Source organism: Pipistrellus kuhlii, unplaced genomic scaffold (assembly GCF_014108245.1).
Source record: "Pipistrellus kuhlii isolate mPipKuh1 unplaced genomic scaffold, mPipKuh1.p scaffold_m20_p_5, whole genome shotgun sequence".
Taxonomy (NCBI): Eukaryota; Metazoa; Chordata; class Mammalia; order Chiroptera; family Vespertilionidae; genus Pipistrellus; species Pipistrellus kuhlii.
In genome coordinates this window covers 82,241,713-82,261,016 of record NW_023425551.1, presented here as the reverse complement: position 1 = coordinate 82,261,016, position 19,304 = coordinate 82,241,713, and the positions used below count along the sequence as shown (strand labels likewise).

At 51.9% G+C, this 19,304-nt stretch overlaps 2 protein-coding genes across 3 annotated transcripts; both read right to left on the bottom strand.

Annotated features, from left to right (window-relative positions):
- Positions 1–323: 323 nt before the first annotated feature.
- Positions 324–5,791, bottom strand: LOC118705673 (HLA class II histocompatibility antigen, DM beta chain). 2 transcript variants are annotated; one of them, XM_045572811.1, is made up of 6 exons: positions 5,540–5,791; positions 4,677–4,958; positions 2,892–3,176; positions 1,405–1,524; positions 1,228–1,263; positions 324–656 (listed from the first exon to the last, which is right to left on the bottom strand). In XM_045572811.1, the coding sequence occupies exons 1-6, from the start codon at positions 5,592–5,594 to the stop codon at positions 640–642; spliced, it is 795 nt and encodes a 264-aa protein (XP_045428767.1). In that variant the 5' UTR covers positions 5,595–5,791; the 3' UTR covers positions 324–639. The 2 variants fall into 2 exon arrangements, with proteins under 2 accessions (XP_045428767.1, XP_036270597.1); XM_036414704.2 differs by having other exon boundaries at positions 1,408–1,524.
- A 10,318-nt stretch (positions 5,792–16,109) lies between these two features.
- Positions 16,110–19,100, bottom strand: LOC118705674 (HLA class II histocompatibility antigen, DM alpha chain). Its single transcript, XM_036414705.2, has 5 exons — positions 18,923–19,100; positions 17,810–18,091; positions 16,994–17,272; positions 16,670–16,798; positions 16,110–16,366 (listed from the first exon to the last, which is right to left on the bottom strand). Exons 1-5 carry the CDS (start codon positions 19,014–19,016, stop codon positions 16,362–16,364), a joined length of 789 nt encoding a protein of 262 aa, XP_036270598.1. The 5' UTR covers positions 19,017–19,100; the 3' UTR covers positions 16,110–16,361.
- Positions 19,101–19,304: the final 204 nt, after the last annotated feature.

The following is a 19,304-nucleotide window of genomic DNA, read 5'->3' as shown; positions in this document are numbered from 1 at the left end:
GAGTCTGGCCCCGAACGCTGAGGAACTGGTCACAGCTGAAGTCACTGCCGGGGTGAGATAGGTTTACAAGGATAAGCTCATCTCACCCTCATCGGATCCTTGAGGAAGCAAGATGGATGTGCACCCCTTCCCCTGCTCCGTGAGTCCATCCCATCCCACCACAGCTCACTTTCTCCTTATAAATTACAATTACTGCCCCAGATTCTGTCTTTCGGGATGGAGAAATGGGAGAACTCCTCCACTTGAGTAAGAGAGCATCAACCCCTGCCCCAACGCTGCCCATAGCCCTCCCCGGCGCCTCAGGAAAAGACGGGGACAAGCAATGCTTCCACGGCATTTATTCCTCAGCAATGTCACCAGCGCCTCACTGCCCGAGGGTCTCAGCAGGGCCCCGAGGAGGAACATTGGGCTCCTTCCCCAGGTTATGTTCACCCCAGAAACACAGCCTTGGGCAATCACTTATTTACAGAATATTCCCAGAAATGAGCTCCTCCAGGTTGCTAAGGGTTACATGGGGAGGAGACTGGGAAACTCTAAGAATTGGACAGAGAATCCATGGGATTCCAGGGAACTCAGAGGTCTGAGGAGAGGGTGCAGACATCACGAAGAGTGTGAGTGGAAGCTGCAGGATCCCGCCTCTTAGGAAATGTGCCGACCTGCAGGAGAAATGGAAAGGAGACAACAGGCTTCAAACCAACCTGACCCCAATCTTTGTCTCTAGGACCATCATGCCAGACCCCTTATTACAGGGACACTGAAAACCCCGGAGCCACCCGCAGCCTCTTCCCTGTGGACCAGTGGTTCTCAACCTTCCTAATGCCGTGGCCCTTTAAGACAGCTCCTCATGTTGTGGTGACCCCCAACCATAAAATTATTCTCGTTGCTACTTCATAACTGTACTTTTGCTACTGTTATGAATCGTAACATAAATATCTGTGTTTTCCGATGGTCTTAGGCGACCCCTGTGACAGGGTCATCCAACCCCCAAAGGGGTCTCGACCCACAGGTTGAGAACCACTGCTGTAGATACTCCACTGGGTAGAAGAGGAAGGTAGGCACAGCCAGGAAGCAGCTCCTTATCCCGAGTGGTGGCTAACTCACGCTCTTGGCCTGATCCGGTGGAAGCTCGCCCCTCCAGAAAGCACCACTAGCTGAACCCAACGCTGACCCCTCAAACTGCACCCCTCCCAAAGGGCCCGAAGGCAAACACACCAACACAGATGTTACCTTCTGGATAAGTGGACCCAGCAAGGACAGTATAGCCTAGGAGAGGAAAATAGTTGATTAGAGGGAAGTGTTTTTGATTAAAGTATCTGGCATGATTCATAGCAAATGTCGTAGCCATGGGAGACCCAATCACAGACAGCAGTGAGCGGGGACTGGGAGTTCAGGAAGGCCACTCACCACCAGTGGGGCCAGCTCTCCGCCAGCTGAGCAAACCCAGGGAGAAGATGATGAGGCCCAGGACCAGGACCACCACAGACAGAGAAACCTTCACTGTCTGCTCCGGGGACAGTCCAGGTGCTGCAAAAACAGAAGCTTACTAGAACCAATCTCTACTGCAACTTTATTTATATCCCCGGAGCAACTTTATTTATATCAACCTCCACCTAGCAGATTCAAAGGTCTAGCTCACACCACCTCACTCCTCAAAACTCCCAGCCTGTGACTATTTCTAGAATATTCCTAGGGGACCCCTAGAGTTAGCGCCCTGGCTTCCAGCTCCTCTCAAATATGGTGGGGCCTCTCTTCCTTCACCCCAGGGGCACCCTCACCAAAGAAGAAAGGGTTCCTCACTCCCCTTCCCAGTGACCCATGGCGACAACATCTGCTCCCTTACTCGCTCTGAGTTTTTCCTATTTAAATGTCTTTACACCTTTCCTAACTTCCAGTGGTTCTATTCCACAAGTCACGTGTCTCCTGGCCACATCCGGATTTCCCGTGTGTTCTTCCAGAACCTGTCTCCAGCCCATTCACAGCCTAGAGCTGATGCTACGCTAGGTCCTGTCCCACCTGACTCCTGTCCCATGTTTATGACCCTCCACCAGCAGAGGGATCTTGGGAGGCAGGCTGTGCAGGAGACGCCCAGGAGAGCTCAGGTGAGCCTGTGGGTTCCACTCTGCTCCTCATGCCCTTCTCGGCTGCCCAACAAGACACACGCTTCCCACCGGGAGACATCTGCTCCCAGCAGCCAGTGTGGCACCCTGCTCCCCGGCCCTTTCTACACACTTCCTCTTCCTCATTTCTTCCTCTTCTCTTTCCCCAGGATCCCCACATCTGTGTGCAACTTCTCCCAGTTCCTTTCACTAACTCCAATCTCGGGGTTTGAGCAATCATGACTGGTTCCTTGTTCTTTAGCCCCCAGCATGCACACCCAGGCACCCACCAGCCACAGCTTTCCCTCTGGATAGAGCAGCCCGAGCCCAGCACCACCCGGGGCCAGAAGACAGCCCCCTTTCTTCTGCAGCCTCCTCTTCTCCCCCAATTCCCATTCCTGACCCGACAGCAGAACAGTGGAAACCTAAGGACCCTAGAATATTGCATCGCAATTTTTGGCTCTGAAATCTACATCCTCTTTTCAGGGCAGCCCTGTTCCCCACCCACCTCAGACAAGCACATGACATCAACCACACAACCATCACAATGGCAACAATAACTGGCTCTCCGTTCCTGTACCCATTGCCCCACCTCCAGTCACAAGTCCTCCCTAGCCCCTCCAGACCCACTTCCCATTCTCCATCTCCCTCTCTCCCATACACCGTGGGCCTCTCCACATCCCACTCCCTCTGCGGAAATATTGGTGTTCACTCCCAACCACCACATGCAATAGCTCTCTGCTTTAACCCTACTTCCACCTCCCCCCCACCCACCATCCCCTACCATGCACTCACTCCAGTCCTGAAGGGTGAGCTCAGGAGTCCCAAAGTGTTCCACCACACAGGTGTAGGTGTCCCCGAAAGAGGGCGCTGTGGCTAAATGGGAGACGGTCTGGTAGGTCCAGTCTCCATTGGGCTGGACAATCTTATGGGCGCTGCCGTGAGGGGAGACAAGCTGCCCGTTCTTCATCCAGGTGACAGTCACGTGGGCCGGGTAGAAGCCCCACACGTAGCAGGCCAGCATCACGGGCTCCCGGGTGTTGAAAGGTGTGGCTTTGGCTACCTGCACAGACGGCGGCCCTGCACGGAGGAAACGGGGTCAGGAAAGAGGCAGAGCCTTTTCTCCGACCTGGCTCCTTCCTTCTTGCATTCTTTTTTTTTTTTTATGTTTGTTTGGGTTTGGTTTGGTTTGGTTTGGTTTGGTTTGGTTTGGTTTGGTTTTTCCTTCTTTAATTCTTCATGGAGTTTGCCAAACCGCCCTCCCCACGCCCACCCAGGCCACCACACATCCCTTTGAAATAAGGAATTAAGATTTACTCCTGCTTTGCTCTTTATTTCCTCCCATTCCTTCACTGCCCCTCCCGTTTTTTCTTCTCCAAAATCATGTTGGATCACAAAAGCATGAGCCGGGTCTGAACTGCAAGCTGTTTCGGGTGCCCTATATTTATCTCAGAAGCATAAGCTGACAGTGGTCCCGCGTCATCAATTAGGGCTTATGTGAGGTAGAAAAAGACTATGTCCTCAAACCTCATTCAACAAATTAATTTGCTGCCAAAGCCAGTTTGGCTCAGTAGTAGAGCGTCAGTCTGCGGACTGAAAGGTCCCAGGTTCGATTCTGGTCAAGGACATGTACATTGGTTGCGGGCACATCCCTGGTAGGGGGTGTGCAAGAGGCAGCTGTTCGATGTTTCTCTCTCATCGACGTTTCTAGCTCTCTATCTCTCTCTCTTCCTCTCTGTTAAAAATCAATTAAAAAAATAAAAAATAAAAAATAAATTTTTTTAAGAATAAACAAATTAATTTGCTAAATAAAGCCCTTTTCCTCAGATAATTTAAGGAAACAAGCCCAGCTCAGGACTCTCTTCAATTTGGATAAATGTAGTTCAAATTAATGCTGTTGTTAGTGTGCACGTTTTTACTAGTTTACTGCTTGCCTCTATCTTGGTGCTTTTCAAACAAAATCCCAGAAGTCGTGGTAACATGCAGATCCCCTCGGGGAATCCCCAGGGGTTGTCATTCCATGAGTCTGAGGGGCTCGCAAGGGCTGGCACTTTTCAGGAGCATCTTCCCCCGGCCATTCCGAGAAAGGTGGGCCAGAGACCACACCTCAGGACACAGTCCTCTGCCCTTGGAGACCAAGTCTCCTTAGACCGCTCTGAGTCATTCTGTGCAGAGAGCACACCCCAACCGAGGCTTCCCTCAGCTCCCTGCCCAGGGCCACCCCAGCCCTGTAAGCTCAGATCCTGGGACAGAAAGGGGTACACGTAGGGAAGCCATCCTGGCTATGCTGACACGCCCGCCCAGCGAAGCTGGGACCTGCCCAGAGATGCCTGCCTAGGAGGAAAGCAGCGGCTGTTCCCTCCACAGCTGCATGCGGGCTCAGGCATCTCTCCCTCCCTGTGCCTCCTCCACCCGCGCCCACCACCTGTGTTCGCTTTAGGGCCAACCCTCCCCCTTTTTACATCCAGGTCCACACGCTTTCTGGCCAAATCCCAAACCCCTTGCCTGCAAGGCTCCTCCCTGGCCTCCCCTCTCTCAGCTGTGCTCCCTAACAGCCCCTCCGCACCCCTCTCTCCTTACGCGTCCTTTGGGTCAGGGATCCCCAAAAGGGCTGTGTGTGTTTGGCACACTCCTGGAGCCCCACAGACAAGCGCTGGCGCAGGATTTCCTGGTTGTTGAGGAAACCTGAGAGTTGAGTGGCCAAGGAATTCAACATCCCGAATTCAAGAGGGACCATTGCTCCCTCCTGTGGATCCCAGCAGGTCAGCAAATCCTTGTTGAAGGAGATACAGTAAGAGAAATCCTGTGGATTCCCATCATCGTCCAGCAGACAGGAGCTTTCCACGTGGGCCACGAAGCCGCCTGCAGAAGCCAGAGGAGAGGGCGGGGCAGAAGCCAGGGTCAGCGACACCCGGAGACCAGACACATGGGTCCCACCTCGGGCAGCATCTACTGACCAAGCCTTGAACTGGAGTCCCCAGGAGCCCCAGCTAAGGGATGAGATGGAGCAGCAGGGATGTTTTTAGAGCCTGTTTCCTCCTTATGTGAGACCAAGTATGGGGACAGGAGTGGCCCAAAAGTATCTGCATGTTTAAAAATGACCATTACTGAGTGAGAGAAGGGGTCACGAGAAAGAGTCAGCCTTGCTCTGTAGTGGATGTGTCACTAAACAGCCACTCCGTACATATTCAGGAAGCTCTGCCGGCACTGAGGGAGGAGCGGGGAGTGCAGCCCTCGCCTCCATCCCAGCCCGAGGTCCTATCACACAAATGATTCCACAGCTTCGTTACTAGCAAAACCCCTACCAAGGTGCAGTGCAAGTGCCATCGGAGTATGTAGCAGGGAGACAAACCAGTCAATGCGTCCAAACCCAATAACAAGCCCCCTGCCCAGGCATAGCACGGGAGCAGAGAGAGGCGGGTCCCAGGAAGGAATGTCCTTACCTGCTCCGGTGCAGCCCAGGCCGAGGCCCAGCAGCAGCCCCAGGAGTGTGCTCATGGTCTGCCTGCGGAGACGCGGGGCATTCCCTTCCAGGGTCCTTGAGTCCCAGAAACCCCAGCCTGGGTGTTGATCTCCAGACCCTGAGCAGAATGTGGTATTGCCCGTGCCCCTTGATCCCCAATAAATAAGTGATAGATACTAACTTGTTCCTACCAGCTCACCCAAGTCGTGTCCCAAACTAAGGGTTGCCAGATTGGCTAGATAGCCGGGGGACAAACATAGAGACAAATCGGTGTGTGCCTCAGAGTAGCGTCATCAGTTGCTAGGTAAATCTCATCTTGCCCTGGGCTCTAAACAACTCCTGGTCTCTTAGCTCTTACTGTGGAATGGAATATCCTGTCTGCATGTGGATTTCCCTGGGTCGGTGGTTAAGCTGGTTAAGCTGTTTCCTCTCAAGGTCCTCCCCAAAGACCGACTAGATAGCATATTTTGTTCCTTAAAGGGAGGGAGGTTGGGAAGATATTCCATAACTCTGGGTCTGCCCTGTCACCCAGCAGGCCGAGGACAAGGAAGGGACCTTCTGGGGCAGGTGACAGAGGCAGGATGCGGAGAAGGAAGGAGGCACGGGAGAGCGTGGGTTCCCTCTGGCCTCACACAAGACAGCAGAATAAAGGAGGCTCCCCAGGGTCAGGGACTTGGCCTGAAAACCCCCCTGGGCCTCCCGTCTTCCTTTGTCCGGCCAGTGGAGTTTCATGTCCTCCTTTCTGCTTCCTGGGGCAGGAAACCCTACCTCCTACACCCTGAGCCCCCTCAGGGCAGCCAGCAGTCCAACTCTGCTTAACCCCTTGATAAATGCTGGTGATGGGCCAGTGCCCAAGCTCGCCTGTCTGCCCCAACCTCGAAACTCCCCTGTGTGCTTCCCCCACTGGTCCCACCTGAGCCAAGGCAAGTCCCTGCATTATGAAGCCATGAGAAAAATAAGATAAATCCTCCCTACTTTTCTTCCCCTGGGAAAAAACAGAATTTATTTTTAAATTAAATTTATTGGGGTGACATTGGCTAATAGGATCATATAGGTTTCAAGTGTGCATGTCTATGATACAAAAATCTATAAAGACATTGCACTGTGTGCCCGCCACCCAAAATACAATCATTCTCCATCACTATACTTGGCCCCTTAACTTTTACCCTCCCTCACCTCCTTCTCTCTGGTAACCACCATACTGTTTGCTGTCTGTTTTCTATCCCACATGTGAGTGAAATCATATGGTTCTTAGCTTTTACTGACTGACTTCTTTCACTTGCCATAATATTCTCATGTCCATCTATGTTATTGCAAATGATGCTCTTTCATCTTTTCTTGTGGCTGAGTAGTGTTCCATAGTGTACATGTACCACCTTTGCTTTATCCAATACTCTACCGAAGGGCATTTTGTTGTCTCTATATCTTGGCCACTGTGAATAATGCTATAATGTACTAGGGTTGCTTATGTCCTTGGAAATGAATATTTTCAAGTTATTAAAGTAGATACCCAGAAGAGGGATTGCTGGTCGTATGGTAATTCTATGCTTCGTTCTTTGAGGAATCGCCAGACTGCTTTCCATGGTGGCTGTAGCAGTCTACATTTCCAGCAGCAGAGAATGAGGCTCCCTTTTCTCCACAGCCTCTCCAACACTTGTCATTGCTAGTCTTGTGGATGGTAGCCGTTCTAACGGGTGTGAGGTGGTGTCTCATACTTCTTATTTGCATTCCCCTATAGCTAGTGGAAATGTATCTATCGGCCATTCGTATGCTTTGGGAGAAGTGTCTGTTCAGGTCCTCTGGCCACTTTTTAATTGGGTTGTTTGTTTGTTTGTTTGGTGTTGAGTTGTATGACTTACTTATATATTTTGGATATTACCCCCTTGTTGGAGCTGTTGTTGGCGAATATCTGCCATTCGGTTGGTGCCTTTTTGTTTTGTCGTCAGTTTCTTTTGCTGTGCAGAAGCTTTTTGTTTTGTTACAATCCCATTCATCTATTTTTGCCTTTACTTCCTTTGCCTCTGGGATCAAATTCATAAAATGTTCTCTACGACCAACATCCATAAGTTTAGTACCTAAGTTTTCTTCTATGTAATTTCCTGTTTCAGGTCTTATATTTATGTCTTTGGTCCATTTTGAGTAAGATTTTGTACATTCATTACAATCTGTAATTCATTCATTTGCATGTGGCTTTCCAATTTCCCCAGCACCATCTATTGAAGAGGCTTTCTCCATTGTGTGCTTTTTGTTCCTCTGTCAAAAATTATTTGCCCATATATATGTGCTTTTATATATGAGCTCTCGATTCTGTTCCATTGGTCCTTCTGTGTGTAGGTTTTTCTACCAGTACCGTACTGTTTTGATTATTGTAGCTCTTAGTAAAATCTGAAGTCAGGCAGTGTGACACATCCAGCTTTGTTCTTTTTTCTCACATTTGCTTTAGCAATTCAGAATCTTTTGTGGTTCCATACAAAACTGGTGGTTTCTCATTCTGTTTCTTTAAAGAAGGACATTGGTATTTTGATGGGGATTGCATTAAATCTGTATATTGCTTCGGGTAATATATCCATTTTAACTATGTTGATTTTTGCCATCCATGAGAATAAAATATCTTTCCATTACCCTGGAAAAGACAAAAATATATTTGGGAGAGGGAGAGAGATAGAAATATCAGTGATGAGAGAGAATCATTGATTACCTGCCTCCTGTACATCCCTCACTGGGCCCTTCTCTACCCCCCCCCCCCCCCCCGGGGATCGAGCAACCTGGGCATGTGCCCCTGACCAGAATCAAATCCGGGACCCTTCAGTCCGCAGGCTGAGGCTCTATTCACTGAGCCAAACCAGCGAGGGTGAAAAGACAGATTGTAAATGTCAATTCATTCTCCTGTCCCATTGTGAGTTCTAGCATTGGTGGCTTTTTCCATCACAAATTTACAGCCTTAACTTGGTCTCTCTCAGCTCCCCAACAGGCTCCAGGGCTGCCTGTTCTCACCGGGCCTCTGAAAGTGCTTGGATTTGGTTTAATAGTGAGTTTAGACAAAAGAGGACGGGGGTGGGGTGGGGGCTGTTGCCACACTTGTCTGTCCTCCATCCCAAGAAATTTCTGATCTTTATGAAAAAAAATGGGGGGAGGAAAAGCATGCACCAAAAGTAACACAAAGGGGAAGGACTGTCAGAAAGAAAGCCTTGTTCCGTATAACTGAGCTTACCGGAGGTGTGCCGTGTTTCCCGGCGCCGGTGATGAGAATGATCTAGAGTAGGGGTGTCGAACTCAATCAGAGAAGGGGCCAAAATCTAAAATCCAGCCTAAATCGCGGGCCGAATGGTTTACTGAACAGTCATAAACTGTCATTGTGATGGAAACGCAGCGGAGTGCAGTGATGACAGTGCGGTGCGGGCCACATTGCAAGGCCTGGTGGGACGGATTTGGCCCGCGGGCCTTGTGTTTGACACATGTGATCTAGAGACTACCTCACCGATGAGCACCCATGTGTTGGAGTGGCAGAAATGGGTGGAGAGTCCAAACGTGCTGAGCTTCTATGTGGTGACAGATACTATAGGTGGGCCTTTTACATGCTGCCTCGCTTAATCTCAAAGACCTGTTAATTGTCCTCATTTTAAGTTTTGGAAACAGGTCCAAAGATACACACCCTAGTCTAGAGGCTTGTGCACACATACACGCGCGCACACACACACACGCGCACGCACACGCACACGCACACGCACACGCACTCGCTGCCCCTGGGACTGAGACGACCCACAAGCTGGTGGTGGCCTCACTGGGGAAAGGAGAAAGGAAAGTGCCCCGCATGCAGCCAGGCCTCCTGTTCTCAGAATTCCTTCTGCTCTCAGAACTAAAGTCCCTTCCACTTTCTCTTTCAACAGCTCCAAACTGGGTGAATTCTGCATGCACACCCGACACACACTCCCCAGACACACACACACTCCCCAAACACACACACTCCCCAGACACACACACACACACACACACACACACACACACACACACGCATGCACGCACGCACATGCACACGCACACGCACACACACACTCCTCGCATCCTCCCTCCCCCTGGGTAGGAGGCGCCCAACCCCGCAGGAACTAGGCCTGGGGCTCCTGTGGACAGAGGAGTGCCCGCACCCGCACCCGCGCCCAGACTCTGTTACTGTGGCCGCGGAGGGATGTGAAAGGGGAGGCAGCGGAGCCGCGGTTTCGCTTCTGTTCCGGGGAAGGCTGCGGCGGTGCAGCCTGAAGGATGGGAACCCCGTGACTGCGCGCGGCGGAGAGGTGCTCCCTCTGACGCTGCTCGTTGTTCCAGACCAGCTGTCCCGCCAGTCACCCCAGGGCCCCGCGGCCGCTGCCGGGGACTGTGTGCGGGCAGCGCAGGCCTGGAGGGGGACAGCCGGCCTCCCGCCGCTGCCCCGTCCCCGCCCCCGCGAGCCCCGCCCCGCGCCAGAGTGGACGGTCCGAGGCGCCCCGCGCCAACTCTGCGGGAAGCCCGGGGCGGGGGGCCTCCGCCCGCCCTTCCGCCCCTCCCGGGGGAGGGAGCCGGCGCCCCAGGCCCGCGGGCTGGGAGGACGCCATCGCGGGCGTGGCGGCGGGGCGGCCTCTGCGGGTGCGGCTGCGGCTGCGGCTGGGTCCCAGAGGGGGTCCCGATGCGGTGGTGGTGCGGTGGCGCGCAGTTCCCGAGAGGATGGCCGAGCGGATAGGCCTCTCTGGGCGCGTCCTTCGCCGCGCCCCCCGCGGTTCTCTGGTTCCCCCAGCACAGGTGCGCTGAGCTCAGCCCCCGCGTCCTGGACTCAGGAGCTGCGCCACCACTATCAGCTGCATCCTGAACGCAGTCGCCCAAGACCACCCTGTGACTTCCTTCATGTCTTCTCAAAACTGCACACACCCGCTTCTGCAGGGCTGCGCTGCTCCCAGGCCGCCAACCTCGCCCGCACGCACCCCCCCACACACACACATTTCCTCACCGGGATTCTAGCTCCAGACCTGACCTCCGGGGCCCAGTGGCTGTAACCAGTTGGTCTTCCTTCCATCCTGCAGCCAAATCGCTTGCACTACCAGGGGGTATGCTGCCTGATTGGCCACCACAGCTCCTGCCCAGCGTGATCTCCATTTAACTAGGAGAGAAGGGAGGCGAGGAAGGGCAGTGCTGCCCAGATTTACCCAGGTACCAAGTAACGAAGCATAACGTGAACTCCAGATTTATTATTCCAAATCCTATACTTTTTTTTTTAAGTTGACTTTATTATTAGTTTTTGTTGTTGTTGTTGTTGTTGTTGTTAATCCTCACCCAAGGATGTTTTTTCATTGACTTTTAGGGACAGTAGGAGAGAGGGAAAGACAGACAGAAATATCAATGTGTATAGAAACACATCGATTGGTTGCCTCCTGCACGATTTACAACCAGGGCCTGGGCTAAGAAGGAGCCTGCAACCAAGGTACATGCCCTTGATCAGAATTGAACCCAGGACTCTTTGGTCCACAGGCCAATGCTCTATCAACTGAGCCAAACTGGCTAGGGCCTAAATCCTATCTTGATGCAAATTGACCTTACCTTCATGACACCCACCAGCCAATCAGGCGTGAGTATGCAAATTAATTAAACAAATATTTTGTTAATTTGCATATGCAGGTGCCGGCTGCAGGGGGGCAGGACCTTGTGTCATAGCATGGTGACGGTGCAGGTGTCCCGCACAGCCCAGCCGCTCTGGGCCTCTGGGCAGCGAAGGCAGTGTCAGCAGCCAGGGAAAGGAAGGCCCGTTCTTGCATGAATCTTCGTTCATTGGGCCTCTAGTACTTCTAATAATCAGTTAAAATGATGGAAAATTGCCAAACCTTTTTAATATTAATAAGAACCATAATATATGTAAAAATTAACATAAAAGTAGAATTTTATGAGGGAAAACTTTATTAAATCACATAAATGAAGACCTAAAGAAGTAAAGAGACATGTCATTTTCATGATGGGGCATTCTAACATAATGAAAAAATCAATTTCCCCCATATCCAAATGACATAACCAAAATGTCCCAACAAAAGCATAGCAGAATTTGGGGAAAAACTGACAAGTTGATTCCAAAATGTCCATGAAAACAAGGACCTTGAGTGTCTTAGACAATTTTGATAAAGAAGAGAATATTAAAAAGCTACAGCAATTAGCCGGGACCGGTTTGGCTCAATGGATAGAGAGTTGGCTTGGGGACTGAAGGGCCCCGGGTTCGATTCCGGTCAAGGGCATGTACCTTGGTTGCGGGCATATCCCCAGTAGGGGGTGTGCAAGAGGCAGCTGATCGATGACTCTCTCTCATTGATGTTTCGAACTCTCTATCTCTCTCCCTTCCACTCTGTACAAAAATCAATAAAATATATATTTTAAAAAAAAGCTACAGCAATTAAAACAATATGATGCTGACAAAGTAACTGAATTATCCATAGGCAAATCCATCCATATAGGGAACCTGGTGTGAAAATCCTTGGAGATAAGTGGAATATTTGGTCATTGGTATTAAAAAGATCAAGTTATTATTTGGAGGGGAAAAAAGTTGTATCCTTACACTGAGTAGAAAGATTCTAGATCAATACAGACCTCAACACGAGAAGAAAGCAATCACACCAATGCCAGCCCGGGGATTCTCATACACAGACAGACAGATGCAAGGCTGAGCTTTTACTCAAAATCACTCGTCTGAAAAAGAGGAACTAGCTTTGTATAGAAGTCCTTAGGGTTTTTCTTTCCAAATTAAGGCCATTTTGTCCCAGCTATTCAGAGAAGATACAGCATCCTAAAATAATCTCAATAAATTCACTAGAAGGATTAGAATAAAGTTGTTTTATAAAGTGTGAGAGTAGAAACAGCAATATGTCTACATTAATATATTACATTAGAAAATGTGACTAACTTTGTGAGTTGGTAATTGAATAAAGGTAGTTTGAATATTTGACTATTTCCTTATAACTTCTATATTCTTAAATTTTCATGTATTAAAATTTGTTCAAAAATCTTTTAAGATATTCTCACTGAGATGCAACTTAAAATGGCAATGAGGTAACACCTCACACCTGTCAGAATGGCTACCATCAACAAATCAACAAATGACAAGTGCTGGCAAGGATGTGGAGGAAAAGAACCCTCACTCACTACTGGTTGGAATGCAGACTGGTGCAGCCACTGTGGAGAACAGTATGGAGTTTCCTCAAAAAATAAAATATGGAACTGCCATTTGGCCCAGGGATCCCATTTCTAGGAATATATCTTAAGAAACCTAAAACATCAATCAGAAAGAATGTATGCATCCCTATGTTCATAGCAGCACAATTTACCATAGCTAAGATCTGGAAACAGCCCAAGTGCCCATCAGTAGTAGATGGTACATTTACAGCATGGAATACTCTGCAGCAGTAAAAAAGAAGGATCTCTTACCCTGTGAGACAGCATGGAGGGATTTGGAGAGTATCGTGCTAAGTAAAATAAGCCAGTCAGAGAAAGACAAGTATCACACGATCTCAGTAATAACTGGAATCTAATGAACAAAATAAACTGATGAACGAAGTGGATCCAGAGACATAGAAGCATGGAACAGACTGCAGAATGTCAGAGGAAAGGCGGGGGGTGGGGGGGAGATCAACCAAAGACCTGTGTGCACATATATATGCATACCCCATGGACACAGACAATGGGGTGGTAAGGCCTGGGATGGGGTTGGGGGCGAGCTAGAAGGGGTCAATGGGGGGGGAAAGAGGGACATCTGTAATACTTTCAACAATGAAAATAAACTTTAAAAAGATAAAAACTGCATTTTCTTGTGAGTTTGTAAGGATTTCTAATATATACTGAGTGACCAGATATGTATGACCACCTCATAAATACTTCGTTGGGCCACCTTTTGCCTTCAATGCTGCAGCGATTCTTCTTGGCATTGACTCCACGAGATGTTGAAAGGTGATTCAAGGAATCTGACACCATGCCTGATGAGTAGCACTGTCCAGTTCTGTGAGGTTTGACGGCTGTGGAACCAGCTGCCTGATGGCCTTTTACCTTCGTCCCACAAATGCTCAATTGGATTGAGACCTGGTGATTGTGGGGCCACCTAAGCAAGGTAAAGTCTCCCTCATGTTCTTGAAGCCACTCCTGCACAATACAAGCACTGTGGCATGGCGTATCGTCTTGTTGGAAGAAGCCATCTCATTGGGATACGCCATCAACATGACAGGATGGACTTGATCAGCAACGATACTTAGGCATGTTGTGCTATTCAGACGTTGTTCCACACGAATTAAAGGGCCCAAATCATGCCAGGAAACATGCCTCAAACCATAACACTGTCCCCACCAGCTTGAAGGGTTGTACTCATGCATGTGGGGTGTGTGCTTTCATGTTGTTTCTGAGAAATTCTCACTCTGCCATCTGCATGATGCAACTGGAAATGTGATTCATCGGACCACATGACTTTTTTCCCAATGCTTGACTGTCCAATCCTTGTGTTCCTGTGCGAATTGGAGACGTTTTATCTTGGTAACTTCAGACAGCAAAGGTGTTCGAACAGGCCTTCGGCTTCCATATCCCATATGATGCAGTGTACGGCTAATATTCCTACAAACATCAGGTGGTCATAATAATCTGGCCACTCAGTGTATTTTATGTAGTAATCTTTTTTATTTTTTAATATAATCTTATGTCAGTATAAATATTGCAATTGCCTTCTTCCATTTGCAGCTCATCAGTTAGCACAGATTCCCTCTTGAATAGATTTAATGTTGGCTTTTAGAAACCTTATGGTTTAAGCTTTTATGATCTTAAGAAGTCCCTGACTGGTGCCAGGGATTGAGCCTTCAACCGAAGTACATGCTCTTGACCCTGGCCAGAATCAAACCCAGACCCTCAATCTGTGGGCCGATGCTCTAATCACTGAGAAAACTGCCAAAGCAGTGATATTTTTTATTAGAAGCGGAACCCAGAGTAGAGAGGGTCTTGAGTGCTTCTCCCCACCCCCCTTTTTTTTTCTGACTCCAATACTGAGTATTTTAAGAAATGGTCTAACAGACCAAAAAAAAGGGGAGGGGGGAGAGATGGTCTAATAGAATATTTGATCAAAAAGTGCTAACCCAAGCCCATTATATTACAACTGAGGAACTTGAGGCCCAGAGAGGGTATGTGGCTTGTCTAAGGTCACACAGCATAACAAAAGCAGCTTCAAGGCTTGACTGCTGGAATTTCCCCATAAGTTGGGAAATAGAAATCAGGAAGGCGTAGATAATGAAAGACAGATGTAGAACGTAAAGTGAAAAGAAAAACATCTCAAAAGGGGAAAATGTAATACTTGAAGACAGGTTCAAAGTAGGCTCAGAAAAGAGAAAGAAGTCACTGATGCTGCTACGACCCCTGAGAGAATCTTTGCCAAGTTTTTGAGTAACTTTTCCACCTGCCAAACACCATCCTAAGCATCTGGCAGACAGTAACGTAGTTAAGCTTCACATCAATCCCATCAGCCCTACTCTCGTCATCACCCCTGAAGAAGGCAAGAAGCAAAGCACATCAAAGCAGTTGCCCCAGGAGTGGTGCTGGCCCGAGCGAGGGCCTACTATGGGCCCAGGCGGCACTTTCAGTTCTACCTGGACCAGCCGGGAGGACAGACTGGTTGGAAGGACACGTGAATTCTGGACCCTTCCAGCCTGCTCAGCTGTCACTTCAGGAGCCTACGTGCACTGTTTTCACAGAACTGACATGACAGTTAGAACAGCGTCTGGCCTGGCCGGAGTGGCGCAGCTGGTTGCACCAGGAGCCTGGTTTCCAGTCAGGGTGCATGCCCAGGTTGTGGGTTGATCCCCAGTAGTGGGCATGCAGACCTCATCAATTCTCATCATTGGTGTTTCTATCCCTCTCTACCTCTTCCTTCCTCTCTCTCTAAAAAAATAAAAATAAAAAAATCACCATCACTGGGTTTGGCTCAGAGGATAGAGCATTGGCCTGTGGACCAAGGGGTCCGGGTTTGATTCCGGTCAAGGGCATGTGCCTCGGTTGCACGCTCCTCCCTGGCCTGGGCCCTGGTCAGGACGCGTGCAGGAGGCAACCAATCGATGTGTTTCTCTCATATCAATGTTTCTCTCCGTCTTTCCCTCTCCCACTCTTTCTAAAAATCAATGGAAAGGTATCTTCAGGTGAGGATTTTTGAAAAAGAGTAGCGTCTGAGGCTTACTTTCCTGCTCCTGCAGCCTGTTTCCGGGCGACGGTGAAGGTGGAAGGGAGTGTGCACTTCTGAAGGCAGTGAAGCGCAAGGACGCCCACAGGCAAAACCCCGGCCTTGTGTGCGCCCAGACCAGGAAGCAGCTCTGCCCTCGCTCCTCACCGTCAGCACACCTGGCGGGGGTGGGAGCATCGCATGGTGCTGGGACCGGCGGAGGCCACTAGGAGCTGAGGTTTCCAATCCCCCCCCCCCCCCCAGCCAAGGTTCAGGTTAAGGCACATTGAACTGGACATGACAACTCACTCAAGTTGAGAATTCCAGAAACGAACACCATGAGTTAAAAAAGGAGCCACACCGACAGAAAGTAACGAGATTTATTGCCTTGAAGTGGAACGATTGTGGTCACGATAGAACGGCCACTGGCTCCCTGGGATGCAGGCCGGGGCAGCACAGCCCCAGCTGAGAAACCTGCACACACATGCACAGACACACGGGCACACGGGCACAGCCCCAGGCCTTCTGCTCTGAGGAGGAGTGGGGCCGGGCAGCCCGTGAGGAAGGGGAGCAGCTCTGCTGGATGGCCAGGGTCAGGCGTCAGTCTCAGATCAGGAAGTCAGTCTGAGGAGAGAAGGATGGGGAAAGCCATCAGGGGGGTCCCCTCCACCCCTCAGCCGGCAGCAGGCCCGGCAGAAGTTGATCTCTCCTTGCCCATCATCTCCCCACCCTTCCTGCAGCTCCCATCACCCCTCTGCCCTCAAAGCCATCCCTGTGACCCCCAAGCCTGTGTGTAACCCGGACCCCAAGCAGGCGATGCCCACGGAGCCGATCCAGCCTCACCACCAAGGGCCCGAGGGCCCCTCTCAGTCCCCTCTCAGTCCCCCTCAGGCCCAGAAGAATCCGGGCACCCCCACCCCGACGTACCGCCGGAGCACGGCCTCCGGAAGCGGATGATGAGGACCACGCCAACGAGGATGCCCAGCACGCCCAGGCCGAAGGCCATGCCGCACAGCACATTCTCGAGCAGGTGTGAGGGCAGCGCGTTGTGGGGCACTGGAGACAGGGGAGCAGGTGGGTCCCAGACCTGGTTAGGGTGCCCCCACCCTGGGGACTATGCGGTGTCTGGGCTGGCGAGGGAGAAACTGAGGCGTGAAAGGGGGAGACCGGACTAAACAAGGCCCGAGCGGAGAAGAAGGCTCGGGGTCTGCCCCTTCTGCCCCCGGAGGCAGGCGGGGAGGAGGCTCTCACCCCAGTAGGCAATCGCTGTGTAGCCGTCAATCTCGTGGGTGACGATGCAGGAGAAGATGTCGGAGGGCGCCGGCGTGACGTTTAGGTAGGAGAAGGCCTGGAAGGTGAGCCCATCCAGGGCTGAGACGAAGGTGGGCCCGGCGCCCTCCAGGGGGGCCAGGTGATGCTGCCAGGCCACCGCCAGCGAGGGGGGGAAGAGGTTGCTGACAAAGCAGACCAGCGTGTTGGGCTTGCCGAACTCCAGGGGCTGCAGCGTGAACACCTCGACCACAGGAAACCCTGGAGGGCGGGCGGGGGGACAGAGGGGACTCTTCAGGGAGCCCAGTGTTTGGAGGGGGCGTGGCACACGGAGGGGCGGGCTTTAGGGGGTCCCGGGGCGCTGGGCTCTGAGGTCTCCTAGGCATGAAGCAGAACTGGACCCAGAGGCAGAGGCAGAGGCACAGCCAGGCCCGGCCACTGCGGCCGCCCTGCTTCCCGCAGCTCCTCCTGTCCAGCCCCCCGTGGCCTCCGACCTCAGCTGCTCCTCAGGGAACGCCAGCAGGGCCCCTCCGTCTATCCTGCTGAGCACATCCCAGCGCCCACGTCCCCTGGCCCCCTGCTCCCGCTGACTTCAATCTGGCACACCCTGGGACGCCCCAACCTAGGCCCCTGTCTCCTGACCCCACAGAGACCGGTGCAGCCCGTGGCTGGTAGAAAACCCAAGGGCCGGGGGAGCCCCAGAGCCCCAAAGGTGGGGGCTGGTGTGAGGGAACAATTCTGGGTATGGATTAATGAGGTTCCGAATGCAGCACCCACCCACCCCCAAAAAACCCTGACCTCTAGACACCGGGATCTTCCCTTCAAGCTGTGGGCCTACTTCCTGGACCAAGGTTTGGCATAACCCTTTGTCAAAGGAAATGGTGGGGTTATCTCTAGTCTGTTGCGCCCAGTCAGCAAATTCGGGCAGGCGAGGCACGCGGGTGTTCTGGGAAAAGTCGAAGGAGAAGAGCTGGTCCTCGTCGTAGGTCTCGGAGAGCCCCACGCCCGGGCTCCAGTCCTGGCAGTACACCGTGTGCTGGAACGTGTGGTTCTGCAGGCCGGCCCGCCACCCTGCAGCTGCTGCGGGAAGACAGGCAGGGCGGGTCAGCCTGGGCACCGGAGCTGGGGGGACCCCTCCAGTGTCTCTTATCTGGGCTCACCCACCCCGGGGGGTGGAAAAGAAATGGCTGGGATCTCTCCCAACTGCCTCTGTCGTCAGAAGGCCAACTGTCCGAGGCCTGGAGGTAACGGCTGCTGTCTAAAGGGTCCCAATGGGGACGGTGCGTGCACTACTGGCGGCTGAAACCCAGCACACGCCCAGCAGGCAGCTGCATCCGCACCAGGGAGACCTTTGTCTAATTCACCAGCCCCCAAAAACGCTTCCCCTCACTCCACCTCCAACCTTTGCAACAACAAGACCAGGGAAGTGACCTCAGACCTGCAAGAAAGAAGCCCTTGTCTGTGAAACTTCTGGCAGAACCCCCCCAGGCATTTTGAGTAAGAGGGGTCTTCCAGATTATTCTTCCATCCTGCCCCATCCTTTCCAGAGAGGGAAATCAAGAAAAACTTTTCCAGAATTGCAAGGTGAGCTGATGGCCCAGTGTGGTGGCTCTTGCGTGGAGCCATGGAAATAGCATTTGCTTCGCTACCACCTCCCACTGTGAACTTGCAGGAGTTACTCAAACTCCGAGCCTCACTTTCGTCATCTGGAAAATGGATATAATAATCTCTGCTTCAGAGGCTCTTACATGAAATGTAATAGTACCCCTGGCAGTTTGCCACCCAGCCCTTGTAGCTTTGTCCCAGTTCTGCTGGTCTCCACTACCCGGCAGTCCTTCCAGCATTTACAGAGCGCGGCTCTCCTCCAGGGCTCTGGGTGGGCACTGAAGCCAAGGGGAGGGGCTGTCCTACCTGGAGGGGCGGCCCCGGAGTGGGGCAGCAGCCACAGGAGGTGCAGCAGCTGCAGCAGCGCAGGTCCAGGGCCGGGGTCCTGCTCAGGACCCATCCTTCACCCACACTGCAGGCAGGGAGCTGCCACCAGCTGCCCAACTCCCTCGCAGACCCTGTTCCGCCAGCTCACATCCAAAAGGGTCCCTGCCCCTTTGGCTAACCAATCACAGGAGGGAAAGCTCTAACATCACCAGTCGCCGGGGAGAGAGGCCTGGAGCCAGCAACCTCCGGAAGAGGGCTTCCCAGGCCAGAGCCAGAGCGGGGTGTGACTGGGCGGGGTAAGTGAGCAGGGAAGCCTGCCTCCTGGTGGGGGCCCCTCCGCGCCTGCTCAGCCTCAGCCAGG

What these genes read in the sequence shown, in the direction of transcription:
- LOC118705673 (XM_045572811.1), bottom strand. Translation starts at nt 5,594, where the DNA reads ATGAGCACACTCCTGGGGCTGCTGCTGGGCCTCGGCCTGGGCTGCACC. An exon ending in ATCCCTGACCCAAAGGACGC is followed by an intron (nt 3,177 to 4,676) that starts GTAAGGAGAGAG and finishes TCCTCCGTGCAG; the next exon opens with GGCCGCCGTCTGTGCAGGTA. An exon ending in GAGAGCTGGCCCCACTGGTG is followed by an intron (nt 1,264 to 1,404) that starts GTGAGTGGCCTT and finishes TTCCTCTCCTAG; the next exon opens with GCTATACTGTCCTTGCTGGG.
- LOC118705674 (XM_036414705.2), bottom strand. Translation starts at nt 19,016, where the DNA reads ATGGGTCCTGAGCAGGACCCCGGCCCTGGACCTGCGCTGCTGCAGCTG. An exon ending in CTCCGGGGCCGCCCCTCCAG is followed by an intron (nt 18,092 to 18,922) that starts GTAGGACAGCCC and finishes GTCTTCCCGCAG; the next exon opens with CAGCTGCAGGGTGGCGGGCC. An exon ending in CACAGCGATTGCCTACTGGG is followed by an intron (nt 16,799 to 16,993) that starts GTGAGAGCCTCC and finishes CCCTGTCTCCAG; the next exon opens with TGCCCCACAACGCGCTGCCC.